The following is a 16,002-nucleotide window of genomic DNA, read 5'->3' on the forward strand; positions in this document are numbered from 1 at the left end:
GTTGACCGCGTATAAAGATCGCCATGGGGGAGTCCCTCGCCAAGTCGGCGTAAAGATAGAGCATTCTACCATGAGTGGGGTATGGCATGAGTGTTCCCCTTCTGCTTGTGCAGATACAGTTTGTCCTGTTTCGCTTCGCTCAACAATATATACACGGCAAACTTGTCCAAAAAGCTGCTGATCTGATAAATCGGGCAATCTAGACTCGTATTACTCGTCATGTCCCAGACGCCGAGCCGCTGCGACGCTGGAGTTGGCATCTATGGGATGGTCATCACCCCTTGTACCTGTCACCACAGCTCTTTCTCGCACTGCGATATTTCATCGCGGCCTTAGCCCCCGCCACAAAATCTCTCGAGTCTCTGAAGAGCCTCGATAAGATAGTAGTCGGCATAAACCACTCCGACATCGAAGATCTGCTCAGGAGGTCTTTGACTCAAGTTTGGCGTGGCATGCATCAATATAGACTCGAATCCTAGGTCGTGAATCTGGAGATGTCCATTTTTCTCAGTGAACGAGGACGGTTTGGACCGTGCATATGCTAGCGTACTGTGTATCAGTTCTTTAGCTCCAAGAAGGTATTTCCTGAGAGCTGGCTGGTCTGGCCTTGCTGTCGAAATTAGATAAAGCATGCCACTAGCAGCAATTGTCGCGGCAGAAGTATCTTTCACAGCAGGCTCCGGCGCATCAAAATCCCAAGGTGGGATCCCATCCTTCGGCAAACGGCTCAAGAAATACTCGGCCATCTCGATCGATTTCTCTTGGAAGAGCGTAATTCCTGTCCATCGATAGGCAGCAGCAAAACCATAGATACCCCATGCTTGGCCACGACTCCATGTACTTTCGTCTGAGATGCCTTGCCAGGTTGTACGCTCTAAGATCTGGTCGGAGTGAGGATCGCAAACAAGTAAATGCCAGACGCTTCCATCCGGTCGGATCTGCTTTTGAGCGACGTTTCGAGCATGATTAATAGCGGCTTCGGCAAACTCTTGTTTCCCCGTTATTTTGGAGACATGGAACAAGAGTTCGAGATTCATCATGTTGTCTATAATGACCAAGAAAGTTTTGTTGGGATCTTGATATGGCCCCATGCGATCCCAGCTCCTGGTGAAGCCTGTTCGGTCGCTAAAACGTCCCAGGAGGTTCTCTGCCGCTGCAATCAACGTAGGTAATGCTGCTTCATTCCCTGTCAGCTCATAATCTGCACCAAATGTGTTGTTGATCAAGAAGCCAACATCGTGACTACTCTTCTGGGCAGACACTGCCAGCGGAATTGTCCAAGTTCGTGCCAAAGTTTCCAGTTCTGTGGATGGAACCAGCTGTGGATGGTCAAGGGACCAAGAATACCACTGCCACAGGAGGCCAGCAAAGAAGCCAGACGTCCATGCCTGCGGGCCTGCTAGACGGTAGGCGCCAGTGGACGGAGGGACAATGTTTGGAAATTGGGTAATTGTCGGAATGCTACCATGGCATGTGCTGTATTTGATCGCCACTCCATATATCTTTACAAATGCATCTTCGTCCATTCTCGATGGCTTGAATTCCGCATATAACAAAAGTGGAAGGACGGCTACTTTTGTTACTGGAGAATTCGGGCGGATCAAACGAACAGCTATAGCATGCAGAATGAACTGCCGTAGCCCAACCAACCCGAAACCAACTTCGTTTTATGATTTCGTCCTTCGTTGCCTGGCGAGATATCTGATGTTCTCTTAGAGAAACCCAATGCCTCTGCCACGGCCTCAGCTTATTTCTCACCGCTGGCCTAGATTAGGGTTGCTCATGAGGTCGAGCTCAAAAGCCCTGCTCTCTACAACATGAGAACGTGGTTTGAGTTGTTGTCGTCCGCCTTTTAAGACAACCGCTAAAGCGCAAGCCATGCTTTCCCACTCAGCCTAATCCTCGTGCTTCCTTTTTTCTTTAGAAAACCCGTGTGCGATCAAAGATGTCCAGCCAGGTGTTACCCGTGATTTCAGAAAGCTTGACTTCCCCAACCGACTTTACGAAGCCGCCAGCACAGCAACTGTAAGTCTGCCGCGAGGTTGCCCTGCAAGTGAACGGAGAAGATCTTTTAACTCCCTTTACAAGATCTCCTATGAATCGAGCAAGGACACGTGTCCAAGCTCTCCCACAATGGAAACAGCTTGATGCCAAAATGAAATCAATGTTTGAAACGACTTCACTAGAGGTTGCACTTGCAGTGGTCACCGACCTCGATGTTTGTCATGCCAACCGAAGCCATTCGAGACGGGCGACAACCGCCTTGAAGCCATTCATTTCATACCTCGGCGAGTACTTTCCGGCAGTCGACGCCCTTGCTCAAATGAATACCACCATCCTGTCGCCAATATGGGGTTCGGTGCGAATGATGTGCATTGTTGAGTGCTCGCCTGCTCCCTTCCCCTACCAAAAACTGACTCCTTAGTTGCTCCGCAAATTCGCCGACTTCTACGACGAAATTGCTGACATGATCAAGCGCATCACTGACGCCTTGCCACGTATGAGGACATATGCGGAGCTACATCCCGAATCCAAGACGCTGCAAGATGCACTCGCTAATGTCTACGCCGCAATGCTGGAATTCTTTATCACTGTTGCATATTACTTGCAAGATTCTAATCCGAAAGTCTCCCAGTCCTCAGCCTTGGGCAAACTGAAGGAGAAGTTTTCTAGGTCTGCTTCTCACACGTCCAAGAGTGTCAATGTCGCGTTCAATGCCGAGCTACGATCCAGTTTGAATCGTATCATCAACAGTATTGTCTACGAGATGTCAAATCTTGAGCTTGAGGCGCGATCGAATCACGAGCTTAAGAGCGCCACCTTTCGCAACTATGCGCTGCACGAATTGGACTTAACTCACCAGGCCAATGTCTCGAGAGACTGGCACAACTTATTTGAATGGCTGAGTGCTGATGACGCGGATTATCGGCTACGCTTAAGCCGTGCTCGCGACCTTCGACATGAAGGCACATGCAGCTGGATTGATGCTAATCCTGCTATTGGATCCTTTCTTGGACGTCAGAAGTCAAGATCGGTCTGGGTCACCGGTAAATTGGGAAGTGGGAAGACAGTAATGATGGCATATCTCGTGGGCAAGATTCAAGCGTCCATACAACAACATAATTACAAAGACAGAATCGCATATTTCTTCTGCGACAATAAAGCTTCTGCAGAATCCAGCTCTACCGCTCTTGCCCTCCACCGCGCATTGATCCAACAGCTGATACACGGGCAAATCCAAAATCAGAGAGTCCTAGATATTGTCATGGGAGCATTCAACCGCCGTTTTGCTCGACTGGCAACATTGGAAGAGCTTGAAGAGCTCCTGAGCGGCCTGATATTGCACTGGACAACCACCTCAGCCTATGTCTATCTATTCGTGGATGCACTCGACGAATCACCTGAATGGCGGGAAATATTACAACAAGTTAATCGTCTTTTCAGCGGGCCCTCCGGCTCAGATTACCTCAAAATATGTGTTGCCAGTCGCCCTCAGATCGAGGTTGCAAAGCTCCTTTTAGGTGTTCAAAAGATTGTCATGTCTTCCGAGAACATCGATGCAGATATTGCAAAGATAGTGCCGACCTGTGTTAAAAAAATCACCGAGCACCACGGCATTTCGAATACAACAACTGAGGTAGCCATCACCAAATCGCTGACTAAAGCTAATAACGGGCTGTTTATCTGGACTCGCATGATGACCGAATTCCTGTTGCAACTACCCAGCCTTTCTGATGTCAGCTCAGCACTCGATAGCAACCCTGATGGATTAACGGAGCTGTACCTCAACATACTTTCCAATATCGCTGGGAAGCTCAAGAAGCAGCGCCGGAAACTTGAGCTGTCTCGGAAAATATTCACCTGGTTATCTTGCAGTTTGAGGCCATTGGGCATTAATGGTATAGAAGAGGCTGTAGCCCTTGACTCCACTGACGCGCAAAGCAACCCACGCCTATTTGAGAAGCTTGTGCCTGAAATATGTGGTCCATTCGTTGAGTTAGCACCTCTCAAGTCCAACGGTGACCCCGACTCTCTATGCGTGCAATTCGTTCATCTGAGTGTCAAGGAGTTTTTTCTCACTCAAGGAACATTTCGTGATAGCACAGCAGAAGTTCCTACCGATTGCGAGGCCTTCTTCGCCGAGGAGAAAGCTGCGCACTGTTGGGCTGCAGAACGCTGTCTCGACTATTTGTTATCTCAGGGCCGCGGTCTGAAGTTGAAGACACGCACAATCGAGGGGTGGAATCCAAATCGCTTTGGATTCTATGAATACAGCACTTTGAAATGGATCTCTCATTTTGTTTCTTCCGGGCAGCTCGGAATCCCTCTGCTGGCCAAGCTGCAGGCCTTCAGGGATTCACCACAAGCTCTGATTTGGCTGAACCACGCAAGAGCTGTGAGATCACAGAATGAGACCACCAGTGGCAATATACTTCTGTTGCAGTCATATTTAAACGGCTGGTCGGAAAACATCGCTGCAAGCATGACCGAAAATGGTGGAAGTTCAAGCCAGCATGGCTGGCTCCGAGAATATCTAGTCAATCTCTTACAAAAGATGGCCGAGAATGCGAATTTGGACCATGGAGAACTGAGCTCGCAATACTCCAATGCCACTCACTTACTTGCTGCAGTGCTTGCGTTGCAAGGTCGAAACAACGAAGCGTCGAAGCTGTTCCACCGGTGCAGGATGATCCTCGAGCAGCTCGAGCCAAGCAATGAGGAAGTTCAACTTCAGTTGTGGGAAGTCACAGCCTCTCTCATACGCATCTACCGAATCCAAGACCAACTACAGGAAGCCCTTGACTTATACAGTGACCTGAAACATCGATCTCCCGCTCCAAAACTTCATAACAAGGAGGAGATTCGAATCTACGAAAATCTGGCGTTGCTGCAGAGGAGCCTCGGAGCCTTGTCAGAGTCCGAGTCAACTTACAAGACGGTCTACAACGCTTGGGCATCACTCTATGGCGGCGAAAGTACTAATACGCTCCGGGCTGTTGACGGACTCGCAGCCGTCCACGACATGCAGGGACGGTTGCACGAAGCCGAGAAATCTTACATCCAAGTGCTTGAAGCATACGGCAAGATACTAGACCCTTCCCACCCAGAATGCCTACGAACTTTGCATAACCTCGGATCGGTCTATGAGTACCAATGTCGATTCGAAGAAGCAGAAACGGTTTACCGAAAAGCGTGGGAGGGAAGATCTAGACTTATAGGTCCAACCAAGCCGCAGACACTCACTACCATGCACAATCTTGCTCTCGTTCTGGAACAGCAGGAGCGCCTGGAAGAAGCAGAAAAAATGTGCAAGGACGTATTGGAACACCGAACCAAAGTATTAAAAAGCCCTCATTCAGATATCGGACGAGCCCAGAACAGTCTCGGTTCTGTCTACATGCGATTTGGCAAATTTGACCTCGCTCGCAACCTATTTGATGGCGCTCTGGACACCAAGCAAAGGTCGCTACCAGGAAGTCATCCGTCAATCATGGTGACGCAGAATGCAATTGCCTGCCTCGAGATCTATCAGGGTCATTATGCAGAAGCTCTTGAACTTCTCAACTTGGTTTATGAAGCCTGGGTGCAAGTCTTTGATGCAAATCACCTGTCCGCCTTGTCGATACAACACAACGCTGGAATTGCTTATGCAGGGCTGGGAGAATGGGCAGCGGCAGCAGGAAAATTTAGGACAGCTTGGACGGGAAGATCCGGGGCTCTGGGCCCGAACAACATCCTTACTCTCCGGTCAAAGTTCAACTTGGCTTATGTAAACGGATGGTACTTGTCACAGCCTGATACAAATGGACTTTGCGACCCTGATCTTCAATCCCAAACAGACAAGCAAGCAGAGCAGCCTTTACTTCTGCTGGAAGAAGCTAATAATCAACACAAGGACGCGACATCGAGCCACCTTATCGAGAGAACTACGTGTTCTACTCGCAACCTTGACAAGGCAATAGTCATGAACAACCTTTTGACACTATACAGGGAAGACGAGAGCGCCGACAACGCATCCAAAAGGTCCCATCTCTCAGAAGAGCTAGACCAGGTCCTCTCCGATATTACCGACCAAGATTGCGTGCATGACATCCTCTCGAAAAAGATTCTAGGGTTCGTTTCCAGCAATATCGAAAGAGATATAAGTGGGACGATTTTCGACAATCGGCCAGAAAGGCTACGTGATATCAGATGATCACGCATGATCGACCTTCGCCAGTGGACCTTCAGTAGAGTCAGCTTTCAAGCCTCTCGATATCGAGCAGACTGGAGACTATTCCACTGTGTTCCCTTCTGAAAGTTCACGAGAGCCCCATTCTTCCTGCTTTCTATGTCAGTCAAGAACACCCATCATGGACGAGTCCTGACTCAATGGTTGAGGAGCAAGCCGTCAGATACACTCACTTTGTCCAGAGTCCAAAACGTGTAAAGGTTGATTGGTGTTCTCGCCAAATCTGCGAGGCAAGATATCCATAACTTCCCTGGAGTGAATGACCTTCCACCAAAGTACTGCAAAGTATATGTCCTGCCAAAATGATAGGCTATCTCGGCTAGCGCGAGACACAACCTGTGCAGGAATATCAAAAACCAGAACTCTACGGAAAGATGTTTGCCTGACGCGGAAGCTGTGAGGGGTTCGAGCGAAAGGCCATACCTTGTCGTTGCAGTTTCTGAGTAAAATGCCCGCAGGCAGAGGTACCACGTCCAGCACGCAACCACAGGCTGAAACAGAGCTTCCAACATAATGAATGTGAGGTACGGATAGCGCCTGCGATTCGGCGGAACCCAAAATCAGCACTGGCACGATTCCGAACAACATCTCAAGAAGCCGTAGGACATCAACACATGTGTGAGCCAGAGTCGGCACAAGCACCCCTGCGTAACTGCAGCTTACCTCCAAATGCCCGGTATACCGAATAAGCACCTGAGGTAACTCCGCCTGGAATTCCTCGTCCATCTTAGCATTTGCTTGCCGAACTTGCGCCAATCTTTGGCGACCGTCGTCTCGATCCTTGCCTCGGAGTCCATTTGAATCCTCACACGCCAGCCGTGGGAATAGAGCCACCGCGTAATGAATGTGTCGTCGCCAGAATCCAAGAGTTGTTTTCCCCTCCAAAGGTCATGAGTGAACTGTCGAATGAATGCTTCGTCCTTGAGAACCGAAGCACGATAGGCGGCGGTGCGGCCAGAGAGGCAGGTTATACTACCGTCGAGGAATTGGGTGCCGGCTATGCTGAAGTTTCGCTGGCACAGGCGCCAGGCCGCCAGCTCCTCGGCGATGGTTCTGGTGACCGAGTTGGGAGCAGAAGTGGCCTGACCATAACTAGGTTCAGGTTCAAATATGCTGTGTTCCTGGGCGTCAACTGTTGGGGGTCGGGCACGCTGTAATGTGCCCACGCCGCCCACACGGGCATCCTCAAAGCACGCCAGCACACGGCTTAAGAAGCCATGATCGTTGACATCGCTGGTCGGCCAAAAGACGTCGTCATCGCAGAGTACCACTATCCTGCCACCAGCTTGGGAAATGCCGTGAGCGAGTTGCTTCCTTTTACTGGCGCGCGTAATACTGAAAATATTAACCCGAGGAATGGCAACGGCCTTGACAACTTCTCCGCTTTGCTTCACGGACTTCCCCGAAACATTTTTTAAAGCATCATCGACAAGATCTCTGACCTGGCTAAGGTAGGCTTGGGTCGTGACAATGATGATTTCTCGTGGGCCATTATCATACCACGTCAACAGGGCATCTTGAAACGTCGACGGATCGGGGTCAATCGTCGGTACAATCACAGATACATCCTGGGAGCTAGTATAAATTGGGTGACCTGACACCGGTACCGGGGTAAGATTCACTGCAGCGAGGTATTTGAATATCGCTTTCACGAAGCGGTATGCCCTAGACTCTATGTCGTTAGCAGCGAGGAAGAATGATCGGGGCCAGACTTTTGCGAGAAGTGGAGGTGAACCGACCTCAGCATCAAAATCAGGTGTAAGCTTCTCATAGTTCCAGCCTGCTACAACTCTGAAGCATTACCGCTCAAACCTACCGGGTAATTTTTCCTCAGCTCCCGCTGTTCCCATGATGTTCACATTGCGAGGTGAGAAATTGGGCACATAACTTATATAGGGTCCCATGCGGCTCGGCGGGGAGTCGGAGCGCAGCGAAACCGGTGTAACCTTGTCCCTCATACACGATTGGCCAGGGGGTTTCGTCGTATTAAAACACAATCTAGGAGCTGCGAGAAGTCAACGGACTGCTACATCACATACTCTGACACAGCTGCTTGTTGGAGGGTGTGTGGGATCACATGCTATGCGGCAGGTCCGCCACGGCGAGGCGCAAATCCCTCTCAGCCTTGTCGAGAACCGAAGATCATTCACACTTTGAACACGGAGGCTCCTCAGGTGTCCGTCGGGGCAGGCCTTGACTCGGAACCCCGGCCTTCATTGTGTGTCGATACACCTGGGAGACGCCAGAATTGTCAAGGGACGATAGACAGCGAGACAAGGACAGATGAATGCTCGAATCAATGCACTGTTGAATACCTATGGTACTCGCGAAACGAAAAACCCAATTGCCATATTCGGTTTGCTCCTAGGGAGTGAGCGAAACCTGAGCTTTAACTAAGCCAGTGGCTGAACATGGCTGAGCGCCCCCTGCGCACTCCCTGAGCAATCACACTGTTGGCCCACCAGCCTAATCTGGCCCCCCCTTAGCGATCGGCTACACCCGCCTCTCCTACAGTAGATATCTACTGTACGCCACCTTGCTCTCAACATTATCCACCGCACAGCCAAGATAGGTAGATCTCCACCATGACAGAACTCTCCTCTCTACAAGAGAGCCTTCCACGACAATTGGCATCTCATAACCTAGAATGTGTAGTCGCGGAAGGCAGTCGAATAATATCGTTTGCACCTGTGGCGACGCATATTCAGGGGACCGGGATTCTAAATTCGAAACAAGCCCCGTTGTCAACGTCGCATTGCTCAGGATTTGGCAATTTTAACAAGTTCATGTTTGTCGTCGTGTTTCGTTTTTCGTTCTTTTATACAGTCAAGGCTACAAAGCATTTCCCTCTGAATAGCACCAAAGCTCGGTGATAATCCAAAGCCCCTTCTATACGGGATAGTAACCCTCCAATAAGCCAAACAATTGAGCAATCATTGGTGCTGGGTCTTCGCTATACTTGGAGTTCTGTCTCATACTCCATCTCAACCCTCCTAACTTCGTACATCATTCTCTCCAGCCTATTCCGGAAATCAACAGACAATTGCCTCCATCGAGGCAAATCGCGCTTGAAACATGTCTTGTAATCGAGGGGCCAATCCATGAATAACCACTCGGGCTGGGTGGCCAGTATTTTCCGTTCCAGTTCCTGTTGTTCCTTTGCCGTGTCATCCTTGTCATCTCCAGACCCGTCCGAGTTGTGATCGGAATATGCACCCAGAACAGCATGGACTGGTTCGCCAAGATACCAGTGTGTCCAATTACTGATACCATGTTGCTTGTTTCCTTTGTCGTACCACAGTGCACCGTTGGCCCACAGGGGCTCGACACCCCAGGCATCCGAGTGAGCCATATGTAATGTGCAAGAGCTGCGCTCCGGGGGAGGGCTTCCCGTGTGGTTAAACGCGTTCTGCGGTTCTTTCAGCGGTCCGGGGTGCTGCTTCTTCCATTCATCGTCGTCATCGAGAAATAATTGAATTCCAGTTTCCTGCGACTGAGACATCCGTGCCGCGTACCAAGGCTCAAAGGAATAAGGTACACCTATTAACTCGGTGGACAGCCAGTACGACTCTTTGTCACCGTGCCAGATCTTGAATGTTGACGCGTCTCGCACTTCCTTGGTGTTCATCCAGCACGTGAATAACACAGCCATATATAGTCCAATTCTAGACTTATCGATACAAACGACGGCGGCATCGACTTCTTCGCTGGAGTAACGTCGATAGAAGAGGGAGCTCTCATTCAAGTAGGCGGAAGGGTATCGACCGGCCGCTTCCAGCTGGCGTCCGAGCCAGTCATGTCGGTCGGTTTCCGAATTGATATTTCTATCGTGGAAGAATAATGCTCCTGTATCCCGTAGGCCCGGGTACTCATCGAACAACTTATCCGGGTTTGAGAAGAAGACAGCGTCGGCGTCCATTAGAATCGTTCGTGGATAGGGACTAGCTAGCAGCGCAAACGGTTTGATTGCGTATCCTTCCAGGTGAACGAGATGCTGATCGAAGATGTTTGCAAGGTCGATAAAAATGATATCATCACCCTGTTTCATCAAGAACTCTCGAGTCTGGGGCTTGAGATCCGCATCTCCAACGTAGGCAATAGCTATTGGTAGCTGGCACCTGTGGACATTCCGAAGAAAGCCGATCAGATGTGCGGCTTCCTTAGCAAATGAATCCATGACGCTCATGACAATCCCCGTGCTTGATTTGGATGACTTCATACTGGCAAATATGTTTGACTTCCATGATTGTGACTTCTTCCAAGGATAGTATTCCAATGTTGATGGGTCCCACCAAGGGAACAGCTCCGAAACGACGTCGCTGATTTCGTGGACATTCAGGGAGGGATGCTGGAGATAGTGCTCCGCCAGGTCGGACAGGGCGGCTATTTTGATACTCATGAGGCCATGATCCTCGATGCTTATATTGTGCGCGAAGGTTTCCCCCAGAGAGTAGTGTTTCGTTAGTGTCGTGCGTTGTACCCGAGCCTGTTCCCTGGTATAATGGTGAAAGAATAGGATGTAGAGGGTCTGAAAGATGAAGGCGGCAAGGAGATATTTAACGGGGTTCCTCGGGAGAACAGCTCCGAGGAAAGCCATGGCAAAGCATTGAGAGATAGAGTTCGCACCGCAGAATGGCTATAATATAGAACTGATATGACCTTTTCATCCAGAGATATAACAGAGAGAAAGGAGGACAGAAGAATGTGAAGAAAGCAAGTATTGTCAGAGGCGTGCAGGGGTTTCCGCTCTCTATTCAAAGAAGACTGCGCACAGGAATTCGTATGAGCGCAGTTTCAAGTGACAGTATCTGCACACTAGTGAAAGTTACTTCGGCATCCTTCTTCATTGGCACCAATAACCTCCTTCCACTGCCACCATACCAGACCCTGCTCACGAGGAGGGGGTGAGTTGTGGCGCAATAGGAGATTGAGCAAAAGTCGAGCTAGGATGGGCCGGCCCTGTATCAGGGGGAGATCTTCGGCCTTTGTATTACAGGGAGGAAGACCCATGTTGTAGATAAGACGGGGTATTGGAAAGAGTGGGAAAGAAGGTCGGGGGGGGGGGGAACAGGGACGGTGAACCCGCCCTCAAGGCCTAAGAAATATGACAACCTTTTTAAGTATGCACTCACGGACAATCCTAGTCTGGCGTCGGAGCACAAGTCATGGTCGAGCAGAGAAGAGGAGGGCCGTGGATGAGTTAAAGGTGAGAGGTGAATTGATTCTTCAAGGTGGGTTTGCCAGGTGAAGGATGTTTAAAAGCGGCGCAGGTCGGCCAGAGAAGGCAAGGTTTGCCCCTAAAACTCGCTTGGCTCAACAGGCGAGCAGGCGCTCACAGGATAATTCGACATCACTCGCTCCTCTTTGGGACGAAGGGTGACGCGAGCCGGCTCGCTGGGTGATCAATCAACCTGGTGTCTCATGGTCTTGGCGGTGAGCACATTGGCGTGGCCCGCGAGGACTTACGCTGATTCCACATAGCTTAGCCGAATTAGTGGAGATTTAGATCGTCATTGAGGCTGTCACCGTGGCTGCGAGTTGAGCGGTGAGTAAAGCGGCGATGGAGGGCACTGGGGACGGTACCCAGTACTGGGTATATATGTAGGTGTCTAACCTACTTGATATGCTCTTAGTGTATGTCCGCTCGGAAGACTTTCCCCAAGGTGGAGGGCCTGCTAAATGAGTGACGCCTGACTGCGGCTCACTAGGCTTCAATTTGCACCAACTCGCAGTTGCCCAACTCTCAACACGATGAGAGCTACCACCACTTTCCTGCATCGCGCAATCTTGCGTCTATGCCCGGTGACTCTGAGCGAGCGGGATTACTTCGCTGGAGGATCAGTCCAGCATTCGAAGACCATTAAGCCCGGTTAGGTGATTCTCAACATACCCCACATGGACCGTCGCCCCTCCGAGACAGGTGGTTATTGAAGTTGGCACACATGTCGGCTCTCAGGGTGAGCATGGGCTCACTGCACCCCCCTCGAAATGTCCAGCAAATTACCAAAGCCGCTCAAGACTACGAATATGACGCCCAAATTCCTCTGCGATACTGGCTCCGGTCTGCTCAAGCCATGCTGAAAGAGGTTGGGGGCTCCTGTAGCACAACTGAGAGGGCAGCGCTGACCTTTTCCCGCAGGCAGAGGTATATGTCCGGGAAGGTGATGAAGAGACAACGTATCTTCTCCTCTTCCGACATGCCCACCTTATCCTTTCTCAGTTGCCGGCCCACCCGCAAGCTAGGGATAAAGCAAATAAACTGCTGTTAAAGGAGGCGGAGAAAGAAGTCAACGAGAATTTCAAGGTCTTGGATTTGCTAAAGCCCCGAATCAACGAGCGATATGAGCGTTACGTCAAGGTGATCAAAGAGAGGGAGGCAAGGCGGAGTGCACAAGCGCAGAATCATTACGCTAGTGACCCTCCAAGTCCGCGGCCGGCCCAGGCTCAAAGAGCCCAGCAACTCCAAGCACACGAAAATAAGGAGCTGGCTGTCAGACTTTTGCAGAAGGAAATCTCTAGGAGAGCTGCGAGTCGACAGGCTGCGCTGCCGTCCGGGAACGAGGCAGATGATTTGTCACGGAGGTTGCAGGAGATTCGAGCCCGAGTAGAAGGGAGGTCCAGTTCCTTCCCTCAGGGCTCAATCACCCGGCCGCCGGCACCCATGGGCAGCAACGTGACATATCAGTATCCGACCATCCCTGCGCATCATATTCAGCCGATGCTGAGTTCTCCAATACCTCATGTATTATCTCCCGACGTCCGGAGAGATATTCCAGTTCCACCTCCAGCTTTACCTCCAAAACCCAGTAGCAGTGTGGCTGCGCTCCCGCCGCGCCCAGAGAAAGTGACGGAGCAACCTGCGGTGAGGTCACAGACACCTGAACCAACGCATATTTTTGCTCCTGCGGCATATCTGGAAAACGGCACGCCATTACGAACTATATTCCTACCACCAACATTGCGGACAACCTTTCTGCGACTCGCGCACAAAAACACGTTAGCCAATCTGGAAACCTGCGGCTTCCTAGGCGGCACGCTCATCGCCAACGCATTCTTCATCAGCAGACTCATTATTCCCTCGCAAACGGCAACCTCGGATACGTGTGAGATGACAAATGAATCACAGCTCTTCGACTATGTGGATTCGGAGGACCTCATGATTCTTGGTTGGATACATACCCATCCGACGCAGACGTGTTTTATGAGTAGCCGAGACCTGCATACCCATGCGGGATACCAGATGATGCTGGCGGAGAGCGTGGCAATAGTGTGTGCTCCTAGCAAGGGAGACACGACCCGCGGTGGCGACTGGGGCGTATATCGGTTGACGGACCCTCCTGGGAAGAAGGCCATCCTCAGCTGTGAGCAGCCCGGAATCTTCCATCCGCACAGTGTCGAAAATATCTACACTGACGCGCTCCGACCGGGACACGTCGTGGAGGCTAAAGGGATGGAGTTTGAGGTGGTGGATCTTCGAGATAAGTGATGACGCCTTGAGGCCTGATTGTGGGAAGCAGGCTCACGACATTGTCCCAGAATAGGTCAATATATTTGCCATGAGCTTTTGGACTCAGACACTGACCAGGGGTCGCGATCAACAACTGCATGAGTATGGTGCTGAGACCGAGTTGCTTATATTTTTCGGCCTGGTCTTGGTCATTCTTGCGCGTTGTATGTATACATATTTACAGAGACGAGTTAATGATTAATGTGGTATGGCAGCGTTAAGTACGCGGTCGACGTGCTTGCGTGCGTGCGAGGGACTCACCAACGGGTCCTAGCTATGTAGTTGTGTCTCGGTACTAAATATTACTTAGTTCGACTCGGTACCTAACTCCATATATATTCCAGAAATATCAACTCGATTTCCAGCCATGGCGTATGGCTTGACAGGGTATCACCGGAGACTACACCCAGCCAAGGCAGATTCTGCCTTGCACATGTCCTTATTTTTTTTTCCCCTTTGCAAAGAGCCGTTGCGCAAGCTTCGAGCAAGGGTACGTATGTGAATGCACTTATCAAGCGAAATCAAGCCCTGGACAAGCCACAAAACGCCCGAGCGCCACTGCTCTGATCATGCCAGCAGTGGCACGCGTACCACCACCTCAGAACACCGTTGGTCCTGGTGCCCATCTGGCTTCCTCCAATCGGATAAACAACAGGACCGCGATACGACGCGGCTTCCAGCTGCAAAGAAGTGTGACGCAGTCGCGGCGTCTCGTCGTGCCCCTACCTACGAGGTACCTAGGCCAAAGCCATCAAAAGCGCCATCCCGAACGCCCCTCAGCGATTTCAAACTGGGGCCTCCGTCAGCCCCAGTTGTGGGTGAGCAAATCACAGCGGACGTTGCTAGCAAGGCCACGCACACCAACGCAGGGGCTTGCGAGAATGTTTCCCTGCTGCCTCGGCAGGAGACTGAAGCCAGTCGAGAAGAGAACAAATACTGTGCGGGTTTCTCTTGAAGGGGCTTGCCGCGTCGAGTAGGGGTAGCAAGAGAGAGCAATACTGCTGGAACAACTCTTCATGATTCCTTGCGTCCGATTAATTGGCCTGGATCAAGATGGAATTAAGCATCAGGACTCCAGTCCACTTGATAGAGAACCGATATGAAGATTCAAAGTTGCTCAATGCTAAGAAAGTCAGATAACGTGGGCGAAAGTGGCTGTCAAGTGGCTCGCAGTGGATTGGACAGGGAGGCCGATGGTACCTGGCTAAGCTGGCTAAGAAGAAGCCGGGGGTGCCACACCCCCGTCTAAAGGGGCTAGTGACGGGTTCGGGGGCGTCACCATGCCTAAACCAAGCCTAAGCCATACCTAAATCGTGGCTAGGCGTTTGACAGCCAATTTCCGAGGGGAGCCATTTTTTGCTGCCGCTGTTTCTTCTCTTCAGCAAGCACTTGTGCCTTTCCAAGCCGGTCCCAATCCACTCCTGCCAATGCCCTTGCATGTTACTGCAGGTCCCTTTTGCCATCTTGCTCAATATTGCCTAGTGAACCAATTGAAACATCAAGTCTGTTCCCCTAGTCATGACCTAGTGCCATTCATTCTCTGGCCCTGGTCCTGCAGTCGTGGTGGTTTCTGTAAGGCACCCGCAATTGCCAGTCGCCGGCCAGTGCTCCGTCGACCTCGTTTCCCTTCCTCCCAAGTCTTGTGACTCTTCCTCTCTCTGTACCTGCACCTGCACCACCGCAGAAACCAAACCACCACATTCCTTTCGACCATCACAACAACCTCACCACATCGCCATCGAGGCAGAGTGCAGCAGCATATTCTACACCCGTCTAGACACCAGCCAAGTCTCGTCTGAGACTCCTTACACTCGCTCAGCTTCAATTACTACTTGGATCGATTCTCAGGGGCCTCTGTGTATCAAGTCTGAAACGCAGCTTGCATTCCCAGCCAACATCCCCTTTGCCTCCTCGAACCGACCAAAATACGGACCTCCCTACAGAATCGTAAACACCTCGATACCGCTCCATCCTTTGATGTATAGTCGGGGACCCTAGGTGCTGAAGGTTAACAAAAGAGCAAGGCAGGAAAAATAGCAGTGCGGGTCACTGCTGTGAAGGAGAACAAAGAAATTTGTGTCAACTGCGCCTTTTCAACTGACTGGCTCCTTCACCTGCTTTTGAATGGTTACACGACGAGTCACCACCTGACCGATATTTGAACAACTTCGACCTCACCGCCGACAACCGCGAATCTCTCGTTCTAGGCGTGCCAGTCGAGTCGAACAGCTACAATATCCTGATTCTTTCGACACAGAGACCG

At 50.9% G+C, this 16,002-nt stretch overlaps 5 protein-coding genes across 5 annotated transcripts; 2 read left to right on the forward strand and 3 right to left on the reverse strand.

The window, feature by feature from the left end:
• Positions 1 to 332: 332 nt before the first annotated feature.
• A1O5_03468 (uncharacterized protein) lies at positions 333 to 1,526 on the reverse strand (the record flags this gene model as incomplete). Its single annotated transcript, XM_007744079.1, has 1 exon — positions 333 to 1,526. One exon carries the CDS (start codon positions 1,524 to 1,526, stop codon positions 333 to 335), a length of 1,194 nt encoding a protein of 397 aa, XP_007742269.1.
• Positions 1,527 to 1,945: 419 nt separating this feature from the next.
• A1O5_03469 (uncharacterized protein) lies at positions 1,946 to 6,196 on the forward strand (the record flags this gene model as incomplete). Its single annotated transcript, XM_007744080.1, has 3 exons — positions 1,946 to 2,025; positions 2,089 to 2,359; positions 2,426 to 6,196. The coding sequence occupies 3 exons, from the start codon at positions 1,946 to 1,948 to the stop codon at positions 6,194 to 6,196; spliced, it is 4,122 nt and encodes a 1,373-aa protein (XP_007742270.1).
• A 695-nt stretch (positions 6,197 to 6,891) lies between these two features.
• On the reverse strand, positions 6,892 to 8,082 carry A1O5_03470 (uncharacterized protein; the record flags this gene model as incomplete). The annotated part of the gene is made up of 2 exons (XM_007744081.1): positions 6,892 to 8,012; positions 8,049 to 8,082. The coding sequence occupies 2 exons, from the start codon at positions 8,080 to 8,082 to the stop codon at positions 6,892 to 6,894; spliced, it is 1,155 nt and encodes a 384-aa protein (XP_007742271.1).
• A 1,103-nt stretch (positions 8,083 to 9,185) lies between these two features.
• On the reverse strand, positions 9,186 to 10,829 carry A1O5_03471 (uncharacterized protein; the record flags this gene model as incomplete). The annotated part of the gene is made up of 1 exon (XM_007744082.1): positions 9,186 to 10,829. The coding sequence occupies one exon, from the start codon at positions 10,827 to 10,829 to the stop codon at positions 9,186 to 9,188; it is 1,644 nt and encodes a 547-aa protein (XP_007742272.1).
• A 1,345-nt stretch (positions 10,830 to 12,174) lies between these two features.
• On the forward strand, positions 12,175 to 13,718 carry A1O5_03472 (uncharacterized protein; the record flags this gene model as incomplete). Its single annotated transcript, XM_007744083.1, has 2 exons — positions 12,175 to 12,318; positions 12,372 to 13,718. The coding sequence occupies 2 exons, from the start codon at positions 12,175 to 12,177 to the stop codon at positions 13,716 to 13,718; spliced, it is 1,491 nt and encodes a 496-aa protein (XP_007742273.1).
• Positions 13,719 to 16,002: the final 2,284 nt, after the last annotated feature.

Source organism: Cladophialophora psammophila (genome assembly GCF_000585535.1).
Source record: "Cladophialophora psammophila CBS 110553 chromosome Unknown aczJe-supercont1.4, whole genome shotgun sequence".
Lineage (NCBI taxonomy): Eukaryota > Fungi > Ascomycota > Eurotiomycetes > Chaetothyriales > Herpotrichiellaceae > Cladophialophora > Cladophialophora psammophila.